Source organism: Camarhynchus parvulus, chromosome 7, assembly GCF_901933205.1.
Source record: "Camarhynchus parvulus chromosome 7, STF_HiC, whole genome shotgun sequence".
NCBI classification, from domain to species: Eukaryota; Metazoa; Chordata; class Aves; order Passeriformes; family Thraupidae; genus Camarhynchus; species Camarhynchus parvulus.
This window is the reverse complement of record NC_044577.1, coordinates 15,541,214-15,559,930: the sequence shown is the minus strand read 5'-3', so window position 1 is coordinate 15,559,930 and position 18,717 is coordinate 15,541,214. Positions and strand designations below refer to the sequence as shown.

The 18,717-nt window shown below is 37.5% G+C and overlaps 1 protein-coding gene across 1 annotated transcript in view; it reads right to left on the bottom strand.

The window, feature by feature from the left end:
- The window catches only part of PDE11A (phosphodiesterase 11A), a 104,473-nt gene that overhangs the window by 37,091 nt on the left and 48,665 nt on the right, over window positions 1-18,717 (bottom strand). Inside the window, exons 7-10 of the mRNA XM_030952414.1 lie at window positions 17,800-17,875; window positions 16,352-16,419; window positions 15,901-15,993; window positions 13,234-13,284 (exon numbers count right to left, since the gene is read on the bottom strand). Of these exons, the coding sequence (XP_030808274.1) occupies window positions 13,234-13,284; window positions 15,901-15,993; window positions 16,352-16,419; window positions 17,800-17,875 (288 nt within the window). The remainder of the gene's footprint in view (window positions 1-13,233; window positions 13,285-15,900; window positions 15,994-16,351; window positions 16,420-17,799; window positions 17,876-18,717) is intronic.

The window sequence follows — 18,717 nt, the reverse complement described above, 5'->3', positions numbered from 1 at the left end:
AAGTGAAGAATATTTAAATGTGATGCCTTCATTATCTCTCACATAATCTTCTATGATTCCATGAAGCCATTTTGAAGACATCATTTTCTGATGGCAAAGAGTTTTATTTGTGAAAGGTTCTTTTCATATATAAAGGCCTCTAAAATACTTGCTTATATTTATAGCTGCAGGCAGGCACCTTTTAAAATATATCTTTATAGTCAGTTACTAACACCAGTGGACAGATTTTGTACTTCTTCATAGCCATGGAAGACCAAAGCCTGTTATATTCCAGTCTGACACATTTACTCTCTCCAAAAGAGAAAGAATCAAATGTTGCAGCTCCAGCATGTTTAATGCCCAGAGCAAACTGGCTTTTAAAGGCCTCCATCTGTTACTGGAGACTGTGGATAGCAACTCTTTGCCCTTCACAATGCTGAGTTTAGAACCTCTTTTCAAACGACCAACTGAAGCAGAGGCAGGACAGTGGCATTAAAAGGGAATTTTACAAAATATACAGTAAAGGGGAATGGGTATGGAAATGACTGATGTGTATTTTCCTCTTGATTTTGATTCTAACACTTTTTTAACATGATTATCACAGGAGCATTCCTCTACCTTCAGTAATGAAATCACCCAGAAACACTGCCTTGTTTAGTTTGGAGAGAGCTTTTGAGCCCAGCCAGTCCTATGGCCCTGCCCAAGGAAACCTCATGCTGCCATATAAACACACTTTGCAGCTGTCAGCTCTACCAGACTCCTTCGATGTTCCAGTCTCTGTCAATGTCTTATATCTGAACAGTTGTTGGATGAAAGGCAGGGTGGAACAGGATTTGTGTGTTTTATACCTCCTCAGATTAACCCTACAGATGAACAGAGGGTTACAGTTGTGAGATCAAAAGCCCAAACTCTGCCCCAGTTCCCATAGTAGGTGTCTGTGCCCTTTGCTGCCCTTTGCTTTCCTTGATTTAGTCAAAGTTTTACATCTGTAAACCAAGAATAATGCAGTACATGCATCCAGCTTCAAAATCTTTAGCTGAAGCATGTATATGTATGTAGTGCAACTGCTACACCTTCAAATGGCAAATTAAGTGCTTAACATGTACTTTAGACATGAAATGTAGAACAAAGAAAGTTGCATTTAGACTTGTTTCAAAAAGTTGTGTTTGACCATTTACCAAATACAACTACTGCTTAGTTTGATGCTGGTATTTCTTTTAATTAAAAGAGAAACTTCACAGCATTAAGAAAGCTATTTAGTCTGCTTCTATCAGAACAAGAAATGTAGACATTAAGCAATATATAACTATCAAATATAGAATTTAGGATTTTTTTTTTATTATCATGCAGTGTGGACTTAGGACAAAAGTACGGTATTTACTTTCTATGTTGGGGATCAAACTGTATGTGCCTGAGGAAAGGATTTGTCTTATAATTTTCATTTTAAAAGGGCAAAGGAAGGTATGTCATTACAGTGTTAAATGTGCTATTTAAAAAGCTAGCCCCAGAACTATAGCTAAAAACAGAAATAATTTTGAATATTTCTAATCAGTCAATCAATCCTATCTGAACATACTGCTTTCTGAAATTGGGACCCATCAAAAAGAAATAATACATTTCAGAGATAAAAATGACATGTAAAATTTTGTTAAGAACTATAATAGGCACAAAAAATGTTATTTTATGTTACTAAAAATCAATCCTTGATGCTGGAGTTGTTTCCTAGTACACAGAAACAAAATATATGGCAGCCAATAAAAGTAACAAGAAATTTTGATTTTAAAAGAACAGAGGCATAAAATAAAAAAAATTAATGGTCTAGGCATCTATTATTCTTAAGGCCAAAGTCCATAACCACAGCAGCCCAGGACTGGAGTTTTACAGGGCATGCACATTGGACACAATGATCTCCCAAGGCGCGCTGGGGAGTGTTCACGTCCTTTTGGCTGATGGTGATTAGGAAAGAACCAGTGTGTCACATACTGCAGGCTAGCAACTGTCGAGTTTTTATGGCCATCAGTGCAGATGAGAAGTTTGTACAAAAGGATCTATTCAGTCTCTGTTTCAGAATTTCAAACAAACACAAGCAGCAAACCTAGGGCAACTATTTCTCTATACTACAAAAGCGTCAGGCTGCCATTTCCCACAAAGCTTTACTTGGTTTTGATGGCAAAAAGTCAGCTTTGTTACTCCCATGAAGAGTAGAATGGGTAACGTGAACTGGCCCTCCCCCTTACGCCTGTAAATTTGGGAGGGTGAGAAAAGTGGGATACAACATAGCCTTTTCCTACCCAGAAAGTGGAGGAAAAGTTCTAGCTCCTTCCTTAAAGACTCAGAAGAGGAAAAACATGGTTAAGGGTGGAAGGAGCAGGGACAGGTTTCTTCTCATGGTGGATAAGACGTGAAGGCATAGGGGGGAACTCACACATTTGGTGAAAAGAGCCCAAACTGTGCCCTGCAACTCTCACTTGGGCACATGGTGGAAGAGAGCATGTAAAAAAAGTAAAGGGGTTGCCAAGATCAGACACTGAAAAAAACCCCAAAGCCAGAACCTCAGAAATCCCACCAGAGCCACAATGTGCACTGGTATCACACTATTTTTGTGATCCCAGCATGCTGCAGCAGCTCTCAGTGCACCAAAGCCAACATGCAGGACCACCAGTCCCGTGTCACCCCGGGGCCATGGTGGTGCTGCAGGGACACTATGGCACTGGATGGGATTTCCTGGGAGCCACTGAAATTTTCTTTCAGCAGCTGTGACAAATCAGGCTGGCAGTGCAGTGACTGGTGGGGAGAGTTATGCAAATGTATGAGCGGGTTACTGCTCCACTGGGGAGAAGGTCCTATTTCAGACCTGCTAGACTGACAGCTATAGCAGAATCCTGTCAGGTGGACAATAAATAATATTGACAACACCTTCAACCTTACAACGTACGTTTACAGGAATCCTACAGAGAACATTTCTGTTATTCTCCTGGAAGTCTGCTTTTGTCTTTTTGTCCTTACTTTTTGTCAAGTTCTGATTGCAGGTTTAAAAGAAATCCAGCCATCCTATTCTGAACCCATAAATCACTCCCTATGAGCACTCAGGACTGTCCAAAAGAGCTTTCTCCCCAAACCAGAGGTTCATCTCACTACAGCTTCACGAGCCAAGGCTTATCCCATGTGAGGCTTCTGCAGGGCAGGCTCCTCTCCAGCCCAGCTCCTCTCCCCAGAGCAGAACGTACATCCTCCACTGCCCCCTTCATCCACAAAGCCCCCCAGCAGAGAAAGCCTAAGCGCCCTGTGCTGCAGCACGGCCTCTGGTTCAAACACAACTCACAGCCTCAGCACCACAAGCTTTTTGACAAACCCAAAATGTGCAGATCCCATTCTTCCAACAAAAAAAACCAAATAATAGGACTTAAATCTTTATTTAGCTCCTTATTTACTACCCAAATACTACTAGCTCAATAGTTTTTCTCTAAACAAAGGTTGCTTTCATATATCACTACTTTGAGGTAAAAGGCTGCAATACTGACATAAACACTTGTTTCTTGACAGTCATGTTTTGAATACATGTATATATTTTGCTGCTTGTATCTTTTCCTTACCACTCCTCATAGCAACAGGTTTCCTTCAGGAAAGGTAGAGGCAGCACAAGTAGGTACTGGAATCAGCTTAACAGTAGAGTTTTTGAAGGCCATATATATAAATGGATTTTTTTTTGGTTATTTTTGGGTGGGGTTTTTGTGTGCCCTGAGCTTGTTGCAGGCACAGAACACACACAGCTGTGTGGCAGCAGAGAAAGCAGGGGTAGGTGAGTTAGGCAGGCTGTTGAACGCACAGACAGACTATGATGGGGGTGTGTGTGCTATAGTCTATTTCTCATACATGTAAAGTGTTTGCAGTTTAAATTTGAAAGACTAAATCCACAGAACTACTGACATAATTTCTATTAGAAGCTGTTGTTTATGCTGCCAGGGGTTTTGCCCAGACTAATCCAATAGCAGATGCCACCTGGAGCAGCCAATGAAACAGTGTAATAAATAACCCATACAAGATTGCAATGACAAATATTTTTGTACATAATATAGTCTAGATAATGTTTTGCTTGGATGACCCAGGCCCATACATCGCAAATTGATCTAGAAAACAAGTGTGCATCCAGGGAATTCTTTTCTTTCAAATAAGGCCAGAGCCTCAGTTAATACTGCATAGAAGCATGGTCACTTACACGCTTATGTGTGGGACAGCCCTTTCAGCACAGCCTCATTCTCACCAGCTGATGGAGGAATGAAAAAAAAAAATAAAATTGCAGGATATAACATGGCTGAACCTGTAAGGATATTTCTCTCCAGTCTCTCAGTGATGTGCAAGAAAGGCACACTGCCTTGTGCTGGGAACATATTCTGCCACATGCACACACACAAACATTATGATGGTGTGAAATTGCACTGGCATTACATTTTCACAGGATTTTACGGCTGAACAGAAATGCTGCTTGGCGACCAGCCTTAAAGTGGAGCAAGGATGGCACCCAGTGGCCAAACAGATTCATCTCAGAAAAACATCTCCCATTCTTCACTTTGGAGAGTTTTACTTATAAAAAGGTTCTAGCTCTAATATCAACCCATTGGAAATGTCAAAAGTTTTTAAAGGACACTGCCTTCTTCCTTTGGGGAACATTTATCGCTGTAAAATATTTTCTTAAAAAGCCTGTAGAAATTTTGCCATTAATAATTTAAAATCAACACAAGCAAGCATTTATGACAAACAGCTGCTTGCAGCTGGAACACTGCATAGAGGCAGAAATGAACAAAAATATTTTTCTATTTGTAGGGTATATGCTAAGGAAAAAATAATTCCCATTTTTAAATTCAGTACATCTAAGTTTTTAATTTTAAAATTAACATTGATAATATTAATTATTTAATTTAAAAATCAATATTGATAATATCAATGCCAACTAGAAAGTTTCTATCTATATAAATTTTGGTGCAAAGCACCTCTAGTTTTTAACCAGAAAATTCCTACTTATAGTTCTCAGCCTGTTCTCCCAGCCAGTTCTGTAGCTGGGGCTACAGAAGAAATCAAGCACAGATAAATAAGGAATAATTTAAAATGTGAAGTATTATGCCATTTTAATAATTTCTTTTAAAATTTCTTTCTTCCATGAGATAAAATAAACACTACAATGGTCTTTCTGGAGCAGTTGGGAATGCAGGTCTCAGAAGAGTGAGCTGTGACATACAGGGCCAGCCCAAGGGATGTCTTATCAGCTGTGTGGGGAATAATCGGCTCCTTGTTGGTGGCAAAAAAACCATGATAAAGTCACACTGAAGAACTCCTAAATTACCATCTTTCACTGAAGTACCTCAGATTTTTAAAATATGCTGGCCTACTTCCAGTGCATGAGTCTGCTAGATAAATTTTTCTTCCTGTTTGAAAATCTTTCCTAATAGAAATTCCTAAGTCTGTCACTGAAGCACACTACTTTATTATTTGACAAGTGTTAATATTTTTTCCTTTTTTAATCATCCATCAGATACTCCCGTGGCTTGCATTGGCAGTTTAAATGTATTCCATGCCTTATCATTCTTGCATGGTTGCTGGCTAAATAGTGTAGCAATGCTGAACTCTGTTTATTCCTTGATGTTTTCCGTCTGACAAGGGATTCTTATGGAGCATGATGACTGATCAGATTGAAGGACAGACAACAGGTCTGTTGGGTAATAAATCATCTTCTCTTGGGAGCGCTGTTGTGTTCCAACAATTGCTTTTTCGAACTTGTTTTTCTAAGCATTATCAAGACCTGGACCAATTAGGGTTTTGTATATGGAAACACATGCAAGAAACACAAGATTTCCCATGTGAATAACAGAAATCCAGTATCTGAGAGCAGCACAGTAGCAACATGCTTTTTTTAGTATGGACAACTTAATAATCCAAGTGTTTTATTACTTCTCTGCTGAAAATGTCTGTTGTTTAAGTATCACTGTATTACTGTGCATAATTACTAAGAAACTGAAAAACAGCCACTATTAAAGGCAGTAAGTCAGTAATATTTTTCAACTACTTGGAATGTTTTTATTTTAGTACTGTAAATATTAGAGTGTAGCAGAAATAATTAGGGTTATGTAGATCAATTGAAATCTACTTCAGCTTTAGAGAAGAAGGCTTTTTAAAGCAACTAGTACAAAGACTGTTTGGATCATGCATATATTTTAATTTTCTGTTATTTTAATTGATTAAAATTTATTACTTTTTAAGGTATTTAATGAGGAGATTTAAGCTTTGGTCTAACTATGAAGTAGCTGATCTTGGAAAGAGGAATTTATTTTTTAATATTTCTAGTTACTGTGTGTTTGCAGTTAGAATATAAATGTTGATTTTTCACTTCTTTTTTAAATCATAGCCCTTAAGATCCCTTCTTTTTAACCTACAGTGTAAATATATCCAAAGATTATTCTGCATAGCACAAATGTGCTGGAATAAATATATTTTGCTTTTGCATATTAAAAAAATTCCACAGAAGTTCCTTATTGACTTCTGCAGTGTCCTTGTCCTGAAGCAATCCAGACCAGAATCTATTCCTTGCTGGAATAAACCTATCCCTTTTAAAAATTCATTTAATGACTTGTGCTAAACTCATAAATTAACAGAAAAAGTTGTCTGGGCATGGGTATATGATTAAACTGTGGGCTTTATCTAGCTTCCAGGCCCCAGGCTTCTTTCTTAACTTGGCCTTAACTCTCCTAAATCATACACAGTTTTTCTTCAAGAGAAAGATTTATTTTAAAATGGGATTTACTTATCCCCTACACTAGAAAATAAACTAGTTTTATGCAGGCTTATCATATAAATGCAATACAGTTGCATCACACAAATTTGTTGCAGTCCTAAAGTAGAATTGTCGAAACCTTTCACAGATGTTTTAATATTTCTGTGCCCTCTTTGCAAATGGGAAACTAAAGCATGAAGCAGTGCCCTGCCCTGCTCAGATGATTTGGCAACACAGGGACAAGGAACTTGCCCAGTTAGACTGCAGATCTTCAGAGGGTGGATCTGTCCTCACAACCACTGCAGCCTCCCTTGGACCCCTCTAGAGCAAACAGGCGGGGCTGGCTGCGCCCAAGGGGGCGGCTCAGTGCTTGAGCCTCACCAGGCTAAAGTACTCCTGGTGAACCTTCCCTCCACAACATCCTGGAAAATTCCTATTCCATTTGCCCTGGAGGAAAGGTAGTATTTTACTGTAGGAGCTCTATGTGTTCACCTGAAATAATAAATACGGCCATTTTAGAAATTTTACAAGAGGAATCCCCTCAGTGACCTTTTGCAACAGTTTAATCTCATCTTGATTACCTATGAAGCCAATAAACTCAAATGCTGAAATTTTAATAAAACTGAATGTTTAAGTTTCTGAAACCAAATTCAGAATTCCCACTAGGTTTTTCAATTACTATTCCTTGAATTAGGGTAGGCACAGTAGTATGGCATAGTCTAGCAGGACAGCTCCAGAAGCAACTCCTGAAAGGTGCCTCTCATGTCTGTGACATGCAGAATTCATGTGACTATCTTTATTTCTGATAAAACACCTCCTGAAAGAAAATTAACAAAAAACTCTCAGGGAATATTATTTGAACTGAAAACCCATACCCCCCTGGTGTACTCCTTTCTGTTTTGGTGAGCTGCACATTGGAGTTCCCTGACCCAGAGAACATCAGTCTCAATTTGTCTTTTCCTTCTGCCGATTCCTAGTTTTGACTCATTTAACTCTTATCTACACTGATAGGTCATGTAGTTTGACTACAAGTTTGCTGAAGAGAGATTTTTAATCAGATTAAAATCTCCACCCTAATTTCATTTGATGTCTCTAAATCCAGACATTTTATGAGAAAACACCATGAACAATCTTTCCCTACTCCACTTCTCTAAGCCATTCCCTGTTCACTGAAATTGGGAAAAAATGGAACTACAGAGCACTTGTCTGAAGGCAGATGACAGCCTCACATTTCAGAATCTAGTATAAACACTCAGTATTTTATTTTATCATTGTTTATAATTTTCAGTGTAACACATTGCAAATGTGTTCTTGACTTCTTGTTTCCATGACAACTGAAGACATGGGGACATGTCAAAGCATACTAAATAACGTAATACAAAGAAGACCTTGGTTTGATGAACTATGAAACTCTTAACAGTGCTTTAGTTCTTGTCTTGCGTGGGCAGTGGATGTGGAAAAGGAGAGAAATTAGCTGTGTTTTACATGTTGTGATCATGTACCTTTCTCAAAAGGGGAAAAGGGAACACAATTCAATATTAACACTTAAGCCCTGGTTACCCTCAAATTTTTTCTTTAGTTTTTTTCCTGTTGTTGCTATTCTCAGTGGAACCTGAGCAGCTGGAATAGCACTAGGGAAAAGCTCAGTGCCAGCCAAAGGGAATTGAGTGTGAGCAGCCTTGGAGGCCAATGTGGCCAATCCTGCAGCGTGTGAAGAGCTTCGTGTTTCTCACACAGGAAGGGAAACACAGGGTACCAAACTGATTGACACCGCAGTGCCATAAAAAAGCAACAATGCATAACCCCCTGTATTCTCTGGCAATGTTTCATACATGCTCCAAAACCAAGGCCAGACTGCCTTTCTGAAGTTTAGTTACTGAGGAAGACTATGAAGTAATTATTTTAAACTACTAAAAATTACTTAATTACATGCTTATAAAGTAATTAAAGTAGTTCTAAATTGACAGATGACATCACAGCAGAGAATAACATAGCCAAGGAATGCTTTCCCTATTGTTTCAAATATTAAAGATAAAACCAGTACAAAAATTTCATTTGTTCTCATTGTGCTGCCCATCATTATACATTTAAGGGTGCATAAGGCATGAATAACAAATGTTAAATCATACATAACTCACTCCAAGTATCAAATTCACATAGATCCATCATCTTTCATGGATTCAACCATTTATGTTGTCATATACAGTAGCAGTCCTAAAAGTTGTTTCTTTTTTTTTGGTTAAACTCTTTTCATCATTCTGTAGTTAAAGGAGTGTTTTTAAGAAAGACACAAAAGCCTCCCTATCTATGAAGGTAGATCTTAAATAGCCACACGTCAGGTTACAAAACTGAGAAATGCAGAAATTGTTATTCATGCTACATTTTGAATTGACGATTCTGCAAAGCAGGTGATACATTATTTTCCATTGTGTATCTCTCCTGTGTGCTGTTTGACCTAAAAAAGGGAATCTCTCCCAGGGCTATAAATAATACATCATAGTCATTAAATATTGATCTGGCTTATGCCATTGACAGCTGCGCAATTAGGCTTGCTTCTTAAAAATAGCTTCTTGTACATTTCCCATAATAGGACAGTGTTTACATATTCTCTTTGGAAACTACATTGGTGAAATTTAAAGGTGCTGTGTGTTTGTGGGGCCGCTTGCTAAGTCACAGGACTTGTTTGTTACTGTCTCATAAATCGGTAACTCTTGCTATAAATATCCTGTCCTGTACACAATTCTCCGTTCTTTACACATGTATCTATATTTGTCTAACACATAACTATATTTAGGCTTGCAGAACCTGAATTTCAGTAAGAAAAAGACCTGGCACAGCCTTGCTATAGGCTGCTACAGAATAGCTTCAATCTCAGATTAATCAGATCTCAAGTGCCTTGTCTATTCCAATGACACAAATGTTTATAGCACTAGCAGTAGGACACAACAGAAATGACAGAATAGTCCTTTAAGTCTAAAATACAAGGGAGAAGTAAGTTGCCACAGTTTTAAAAATCATAGCTATTTCTAACTTCTTCTAAGTCCTTATGCATTAATTAATAAAATTAATATTGATATGGGTATGATTCAATGGTGCATTGCTTTAGCTTATCCTGCCAAAATTCAGTTTGAATTTAGCATAGTTATGTAGATGCAAGAGAGGAGAAGCATTGTGATAAACCAGGCTGAAAACTTCAGACATTTTCAGAAAAAATTGCACTCTAGGTGGTGTTTTTTTGTTTTACTTGCAAATGCCCATGAAAAGTAGAGTTTAGTTTTGCTTCCTGTACCTGGAAGAATGGTATCAGAAACCACAGTAATGTGGCACATATCAGAAAACCTAAAAAAAATTATGCTGTTTGTGTGAATTTAACAGTATATTTAATTTAAATCTTTTTTGAAGCTATAATAATCTAAACCTGAAAATTTAAAAACATCTAAAAATATTTAGTATCCAATTGTATGATATGGTCTATTTTCATACACTCATGTTTTATTTTTCTATACTGTGAACTTCCCTTTTCCAGCTCCACCACCAATAGCGCTTTGCACTTTTCCCCAGATAAACATCTGGAGAAAGGTTTAATATCTTAAGGGTTTCTTATTAAGGTGGGGTTTTCTTCACTAATTCTTAGATGGGATGACAAGAAACAGAAATAAATGTTATTTATTTTACAGAACCTGGTCACAGTGATTATGCCTAATTATTAAAAAGATGGGTATATTTGTGAATTTGTGTGTTTGTGAATTCATCCACTAACACTAAGAAATTCCTGATGAAATTTCAACTTTCCTGATAAAATAATTCCTGATTAAAAAATCAACTTTAGCTACTCTTGCTGGGCTTTCTATAATGCAATAAAATAATTCACTGGTAAAAGCCAGAGGAAAAATAAACTTAAAGTACACTTGAAATTTTTCACTTTTTATCAGAATATTCTCAAGATCCTGAGCAAATAAAAATTAATGGAAAACATTTTATGAAAACTATAAAAAATGAGATTACAAAGAGGGAAAGAAAATCTTATACTACAAGAGTATGTAATTATTTCCAAGATCCTGGGATCCAGTTACAATATGTTTGGGATAATGTGTTGAGAAGTTGTCAAATCCAATGTATTGTCATTGCAAAGTCATTAATTACTGCTGGGTGTTGTGTCAGTCAGGAACCAATAGTGATCTCCTGGCATCACTCTCATTTCAATGTTTCTGTCGTGTGTGTGCCTCTGCTCTGACTGCACCAGGACATCGGGTGAATCGTAACAGACATTTGCTCTGACACCTGCCAATAAATCACCACAGAGAGAGGGGACACATTTAGCCCCAAACACCCCTAGAGGGAGGGATGGTTTATTAGCCAGTCAAGTCTAGAAGATGATCCTAATATAACAAAGGGCTTAAACAAAATATAACTATATAACAAACAGGGAAAAGAGCAGTGATTTCAGGGTAGGATGCCTTGGGAGACTTCAGCAGGGAGGCCAGCTTGTAAGCAGGGAGATGGGAGCAATTTCATCCTACAGATGGATGGCCCTCTCTGGGATGATCTCTGTGTCACAGGCCCACAGGACATGCTGGTTGTCTCTGGGCTTTTGTTCTTTTGGGTTTTTTTACATACAGTGGTGCATTAACAAAAATTACTTCAGAGAAATTTTGTCAGGAGTTGAAAGTGAGACAACTGGATGTAGACATAGAGAAGAGACAATTCTACTGAAAAAAAGCCTAACTTGCTTTAGGCATAACTTGGTTATGTTCCTTATTTTCTCATCTATGTTCTTTATATGACACATGTCTTTTGGAATTATTATTGAATAAATGCTTTTCATTTCCTTTTACCTTATTATTAGCCATTAAATGGATAGTTGCATGCCTTCAAGGTAAATGGATAATGAAAAGACTTTTCTTTGTCATGAAGTCACCTGGGAAAACAAGTAGAATAGCTTCTCATCACATGAGCATCTGAGTCGAAAGAGTAACATATAGCAGGCTGTTATTTCAACTACAGAGGCTATGAAGGAGAGTTGTCTTTCAATGGCTGACAGAAATCAAGTATGGCCCTCTAGTATGTACAAAGATACTGGTGGAATCCTGAGAGTCATAGAAATTATATTACAGATGTGTATTCTAAGGTAAATGGAAATACAAAAGCAAAACAAAAGAAAACTGATGATCCTTTACCCTTTTCTTTCCTCTTTCTTAACAGTGTTTGGTTCTTTTTGCTAAACACTAAATACAACTTACTGCACACACAAAAGTACTTCCTGTAGTGCTGGATGATCTTCAAGCATGCTGATTTCGGCAATACTTCAATAATCTCATCTTCAGCATACTCAAGTGTGGGTAATTGTACCAGTAACTACAGTGGAGGGAGAATATTACACCCTTATCACCAGGTATCAATACAGATACCAGGCACAGCCATCATCTGGGCAATAATCTACAAACTCATTAACTAGCAAGAGCTGCCCTTCCTCAGCCCATATCACTCAGCAGGATCAGCTCTATGCCAGCTGTGTGTGCCCCCTTTCACCACAGCCATCTCTGTGGTGCAGAAAGCAAGTTGCAGCCTGACAGCCAAGTCTCAAAATAAGCACCCAACAGCTATTTTTCAGCTAGACAGATCCCAGATCTCCAGAGCAGGGAGTGCCAGCAATGTGGGGTCACAGCAGTCCAGATCTCCTTCCCAGACCACACAACAGCCTCTGATGCATTGTGTGTCCAGAAGACCAGCAGTGATACCCACCATGGGAGCCTCCCATGGGAGCTTTGAGGAGCCCTCTACCAGCATTGCCTCCTCATAGCCAAGGGAAGCATCACCAAATTTCCCAAGTGCCTCCTCAAGCAGGAAAAGACAAACAGTCTGTCACAAAAGCAGCACGGGAGTGCTGGCAGTGATGAAAGATCAAGGGCACTGTTCCCCCCACTTTCTAGCCCATGGCAAGGCAGGATTCAGTGACAACATGTAATTATTGATCCCTACCAATGCTACACTCAGAGCACATCACTTTCACATTCTGCCAAGGATGCTTACAGGAGTTAGAAGTTCCCTCACCTTCCTGTCCAGCCTTCTGAGCCTATGCGCAATCTGGATAGTGAATGCTCCACTTTTTTAGTAAACACAGGGCAGCTTCCAAGCTATAAGCATGTAAAGTCTCGAGTTCCTCTCTTTTCCTCTAGTCTCCCTCTCATCTTCTACGTGGTATGACTTCCCTGTGATGGTTTCTGCTGAGGAGGCCACCAAACCCACACTGACATGCAGTTCCAGTAGCTGGTGCTGGGACAATGGGACTTTGCTGCTGTCCACTGCAGCTCTTTATCTCTGAAATAAACTTTCCACTTTCTCTGCTTAACAGCCTTATATGTATATACATTGTAAATAATTTTTAATTAGGATTTTTTGCTTATGATGTAAAACTTCTCTCAGATAATCTAGACAAATATTAATTTACAGTTATAGTTTCAGAAATTAGTATATAAAACCTTAAATCTTACCTTGAATTTATCAACTTCTGCCTTCGAACATGTTGCATGATAAGACAACACCTGCCCCAGAACAAAAGATAAAAACCATTTTTGTACGCTTGTCAAGTAGCAATATCAGGGCTCAGTACTGCAATCTAATCAGTTACGTTTAAAGCAAATTTTATTAGCGTTTGTGTGATAATTCTATTCTGATCGACAGCATGTAATAGCTAATTACAGGTTATCAGGCATACATTTGGCAGTTATACTGCAGGGAATTTTATAGGGAATAATGAACAGTAAGTAATTTAATATTATAAGGATTCCTACATTGTTCTCCTGAAGTTCTGCAATCAAAAGAGAAATAATTTAATGTAAAAATAACAGTGGATTTATGGACTTTTAATAATGCCTTTTGCTATACTGAAAAGCTTTACTGCCTATACTAGTGTCATATTGCTGCATCCAAGTATCAGCACCTCTGTGCTGTGTCTGACATTCTCTTCAATACCATTCTGCAGAGAGCAGCATCAAATAAAATGTACAAAGTACTGCACACCTGCTCTTATTACCTCCTAGTATGCATCCATTTATATGCAGTAAGTGCTGTCCTTGTGGGGTGATGCTGACACTGAGCAAGCACTGCAGAAGGTGCAAGAGCCATCCTGTGTTCTTGACCCACCACAGTCTGGCTGCACATGGGATGAGCTGCTGGTCCATGAAGGACCAGAGCCAGAGCACTCCCAGCAAGGACAGGTCCTTCCCCCCACTGCAACACCTGACCTGCTGATGTACTACAGCTTTGATACAGGCTTCTCACTTGGAAATAATTTTCATCTATGAATGTCTCTGTTATTCATACAAACACCTAAACTTCTGTCTCACCGGCTGTTGATTTGCAACACCTTGTGGCACTAAGTCCCAAGACATTTTTTACTCTTACCAGTTTTAGAGATGCCAGCTTTTACAGTAACAGGAATTCATTCCTGCACTATAAAAGAATAAATAAAAATCATAAACTCATTTGTTCTGTACATCATGCCCTTTCTCAAATAGTATCTATTTTTCTGTCCGACCATACTGCAACTTCTCCCAGAAACTGGTAAGATTAGTCAAATTATATCTTATGCTATGACAGATTACACTTAACAACAAAATTCTCCTTGATCTGTATTCATTATATCCCTCTAGATTTTAAGAGTCTTCCTAAGTATTTATTATTGTAATCTTTAAATAAATTTGCAAATTTTGTGTCCTTAGTATAAAAAAAGTATTTAGCCTGGGTTTGAATCATGGCAAGCTTTCCTGATAATTTATTTATGTTTTGCTCTTCTATGTATTAGTCAGTCTTATCAGAATACTATATGAAAACCTGTATGAGTGTATGTGGATAAGAATCTTATTATGATATATAACAAGTTCATTTATTTTACATCCGATATCAATGTAATTTTCAAGTGCCATTTATTGGCATTATAGCTAAATACATAAATACTAATGAAGTGTTCTATTAGTGAAAATCCACAGTCCTTCATCTCATACCATTCTAGTGTTCAGTACTTTTCTCCTGCATCTTCCATCACTTTATGCAAATATTATCAAGAGCTGTTGTCCATTTATAGAAAGAATTACTTAAAGATTAATGGCTATTTATCAAGTCTATACTCTCCATGTAAGCTATACGGTTATTAGTCTTTTTTAGATGAAACAAAGAAGCTGTATTTTAAACCAAAAGATATTTAATTTTCTTTTATTTCAGTAGCAAATAAACTTCTATGTGAAATTTCATCCTTGTATATCTGTGTGTGACATCTAGCTCTGCTTGCTTTTCTCGTCAGGAGGAGCACTCATTCTTAGGTGTCATATTGCACAAATACCTGGGACATATGAAGACTTATCCATGACTATGACATGTAAAGTATAAGGGATCTTGCAGGAGGCCTGAGAAGGTAAGCTTTTAACTTTTCCTCCTACGTGGGTAGATATATACAAATAATAAAGAAAGCCGCTTGTGCTTAGGATTTCTAACACCAACAGCCTTACTGACTTTAGAAAGTCTTAACAGACCTGTGTGCAGCACAGGATGCCACCCCACTATGCAGATTAATATCTCAAACCCTAAAGCAAAGGAAAAAAAAGCCTCTTTACAGTAATTCAGTTGGGTTTGATTTTTCTTTTAATAGAAAGAATTTCATATCTCATTCGGGCCAATGTTATTTTTGTAATTCGTATTGTAATGGTGAGTACTGGAGAAACTCAAAGGAGTTACACAGGTAAAAGGTGCACACATCAGAGATAACTAGATTATTTTCTTCCCTTATCACATGTGAAATTTAAAGCAATACCAATATCTTAGTGATGTTACCCTTTCCTCAGAGCAATGTTTTAAGATTAATCAGTCTTGCATAACGCTTTTTTTGAGAGATCTGAAATTTCATTCAAACTGCTCTTAATTATTGTTATAGTAGGAATAATTTAAATTTCTTAAGCTATCCTCAAAACTCCTGGCTTTTTTCTCACCAAGATTGTTTTTAATATGATAATCTTTAAAATCTCCAGATATATAATAGACCACTGTGCTACACTGTTGAATTTTGTTAGAGAAGCTTAAATAATCATAGTTTTTAAAAATATAGTGGGCTTCTTTACATGTGACAGTTAGGAGCAAGAAAAGGTTTCACAAAGATGTACACATACATCAAGAGCCACAGACTGTTTTGCCCAGGATTTCTTCACTTGGTCATACATGATTGTGTTGTTGATACCCAGGCCACAAAAAATAACAAAAGCCTAAAATTTAAAAAGAGAAAAAAGAGAGTCAATTATGAATCAGTTATAATACAAGCACAAAGATGAACACTGGCTTAATCATTAAAAGAAATTGCATGGAAATATTAGGAATAATCATGTTTAAACAGGTTATTTTAAGAATGCAGGTGAGTCACTGGCCTCCAGATGAGAGATTAGATGCCAGAAATTGTTTTAATTAGGATGCCACCTTCTAGGTGAGGATTTCTGAGAATTAATGTCAAACTGCAAATATAGACAAGCTATTCTCCCCCCATCCCTGGAGTGGACTGAAGCAGATTACTGAGAAATACCAAATGCTACTGAAATGTATGTTAATGCTGAACAGAATGCCTCTTACTTCAAACAGTCGCTGGTCAGCGTCGTCAAAGGATTTCCCATCAAGCCTGTTCAACACTTGAGCTACCCCTTTAGAAAGAGTTAATATGAGTTATAATCTTCATTCATTAATGCACAATGCAGAATGTTTTATTCATTGGTAAAATGTAAACCACATATTTCAAACTGAAAAGCAAAATGTAAATATTTATTCTGAAAATAATTAGACACAGATGTGCAATAATTTGATTGTTTTGATACTAGTACTTTCAGCTGTTATTCTTTCCTCTCTAAGTATAATACTGCAAATCTAAAATTACAGTGCTTTTCACAAAAGGTTTAAGATCTATTTGAGAAAGATCTTGATCACTTTGCTAACAGCAATCACATAAGTTTTCCTAAAAATTTGGAGTTACCAATACAATTTACTGAATCAGTACCTTCATTCCTAAAATCTTAGTTAGTTTAGCATCCTGGGTATATCAACCCTTTTATACTCATGACTGGTTCATTAATTTACTGAGCCAATGAAAAAATGCATTTTCCAAACTAATGCTGATTTCTACAACAAACATTTCTATTTCATTTAGCTACATACAATAAGCCCTTAGAAAAATACTGTAAGAGTAATCCACTGTCAAGAGTTCAAATTATTTCTCATTCTTGAAGATAAGGCACTGTTCACAACAAACAAGATGTGTTTTTAAAGGCACAACTCCCACATCACCTCTGCTAAAGAAGTTCAAAGAGCCTGCATGACACCAAGTGCCTTCAGCAATGCACTGCTGATCTCAGCTCTCCCTGGCAGCCACAATGCACAGGAACCTACTCTTGCCCTGCCAGTATAAATTGTGATTGCTTTGACGTCAGTTCTGAGGAGCATTAACAGAGGAATCTGGCACTGTTATTCACAAGCACTCCTTTTTGTGCCAAAAGCAGGTAATAACACAGGGCCAACTGCTGGTGTAGCATAGCTGCAAAGAATCCTATCAAAGATCCTCTGAAACTCTGTCACATCCTGATCCAGCAACCACCACTGCAACAGGCAACTCTGACCACTGCCAAGCCCCTCCAGCAAATCTTCCCTGACTGCACCCAGAGTTTATCCTTAGAGGGAAATGAACACTTAGCTTGACTGCAGACAGTTGCCTATGTACTAAAGAAGGAGACCCAAGGAAATCATCAATGCATATGAAACATTTTTCACTAATATGGTTAGATTTACTGTTTTCATCTTATTAAAGTTGGGTACAATATATAACTTAACAACAACACAGCTGGAAAGCTGAAAAAGTCCATAAAGTATCCAAGTCAAAACATCCCTTCTTGGATACTTAGCCTGCATCCTAGGTACTGTAACTTCTTAACAATATTCAGCTGGGAAAAAGAAGGTAAACGAACACAGAATTAAAAAGATAAAACTAAATTTACATTAGCACAAAAATTATGCAGCCATGAGGGAAGTCTTACCAATTATTTGGTGGGTGCTGTTCCATATTGGAACACAAAGAACAGATCGTATGTGAAAGCCAGAAATTTGGTCAGCCTAAAATGTAGAAATGAGAGCTTCCATTAGTGGTGCTGTTTTCATTTTTTAAAATCATAGTAATAGAAATGTCAAGGAGTAAGTTTACATTATAAATGTCATTTCATATGAATCAGAAAAAAAATCTGCTGAAACTTCATCCACAGTAACCAAAAGTCAAAAGGATTATTCTAAAAATTGCCAAAGAATATAAAAACATTGGCATCTTTGCCACGTTAAGCTTGCACTATTTGACTCTGATTTGGCACTAAAGACAAACTATAATTGAGGCAATATCCAGACAAATTTTGGATTACTTACACTGGTGGATTAGTAGAGATAACTTTCACTGAACAAGTTTGCCTTAGAAGTATCCTTCCCAATTGTCCAACTGAAATTGGACGTAGCAAGGCAGCTGTAGAAGGAGGCTTACAGGAAATACATATTTTCAGAAGAAAGGTGAGAGTAAGTAGGGAATTGTTCAGAAGTGTAAGTTAGTAAAAAATGTAAGGATGGAGCCAAACCCTAGATTTGAGATAAATGGTCCTTTTGTTCCAATGACAATTTACTGCCTCATTTATTATTTTCTAGCTAATACAGTATACAACTTCACAATTGATTTCAAATTTCACTGATTCTCTCTTTTCTACAATTAGTAACATTATTCTTTAGTGTCACTGCATTGAAATGTGAACAGAAAACAGAATGTGAACAGAAAAGAGATCAGAGAGTGGAATGGGTCCACTCAGAGAAGATCAGGAGATGTTCTCTTACTAAAACTGCCACTGCTACAGGCAGTGTTTAATAGAAGAAATCTAAAAGACCAGCATTAATTCATACATGGGAAGCAGGATGGGATCACT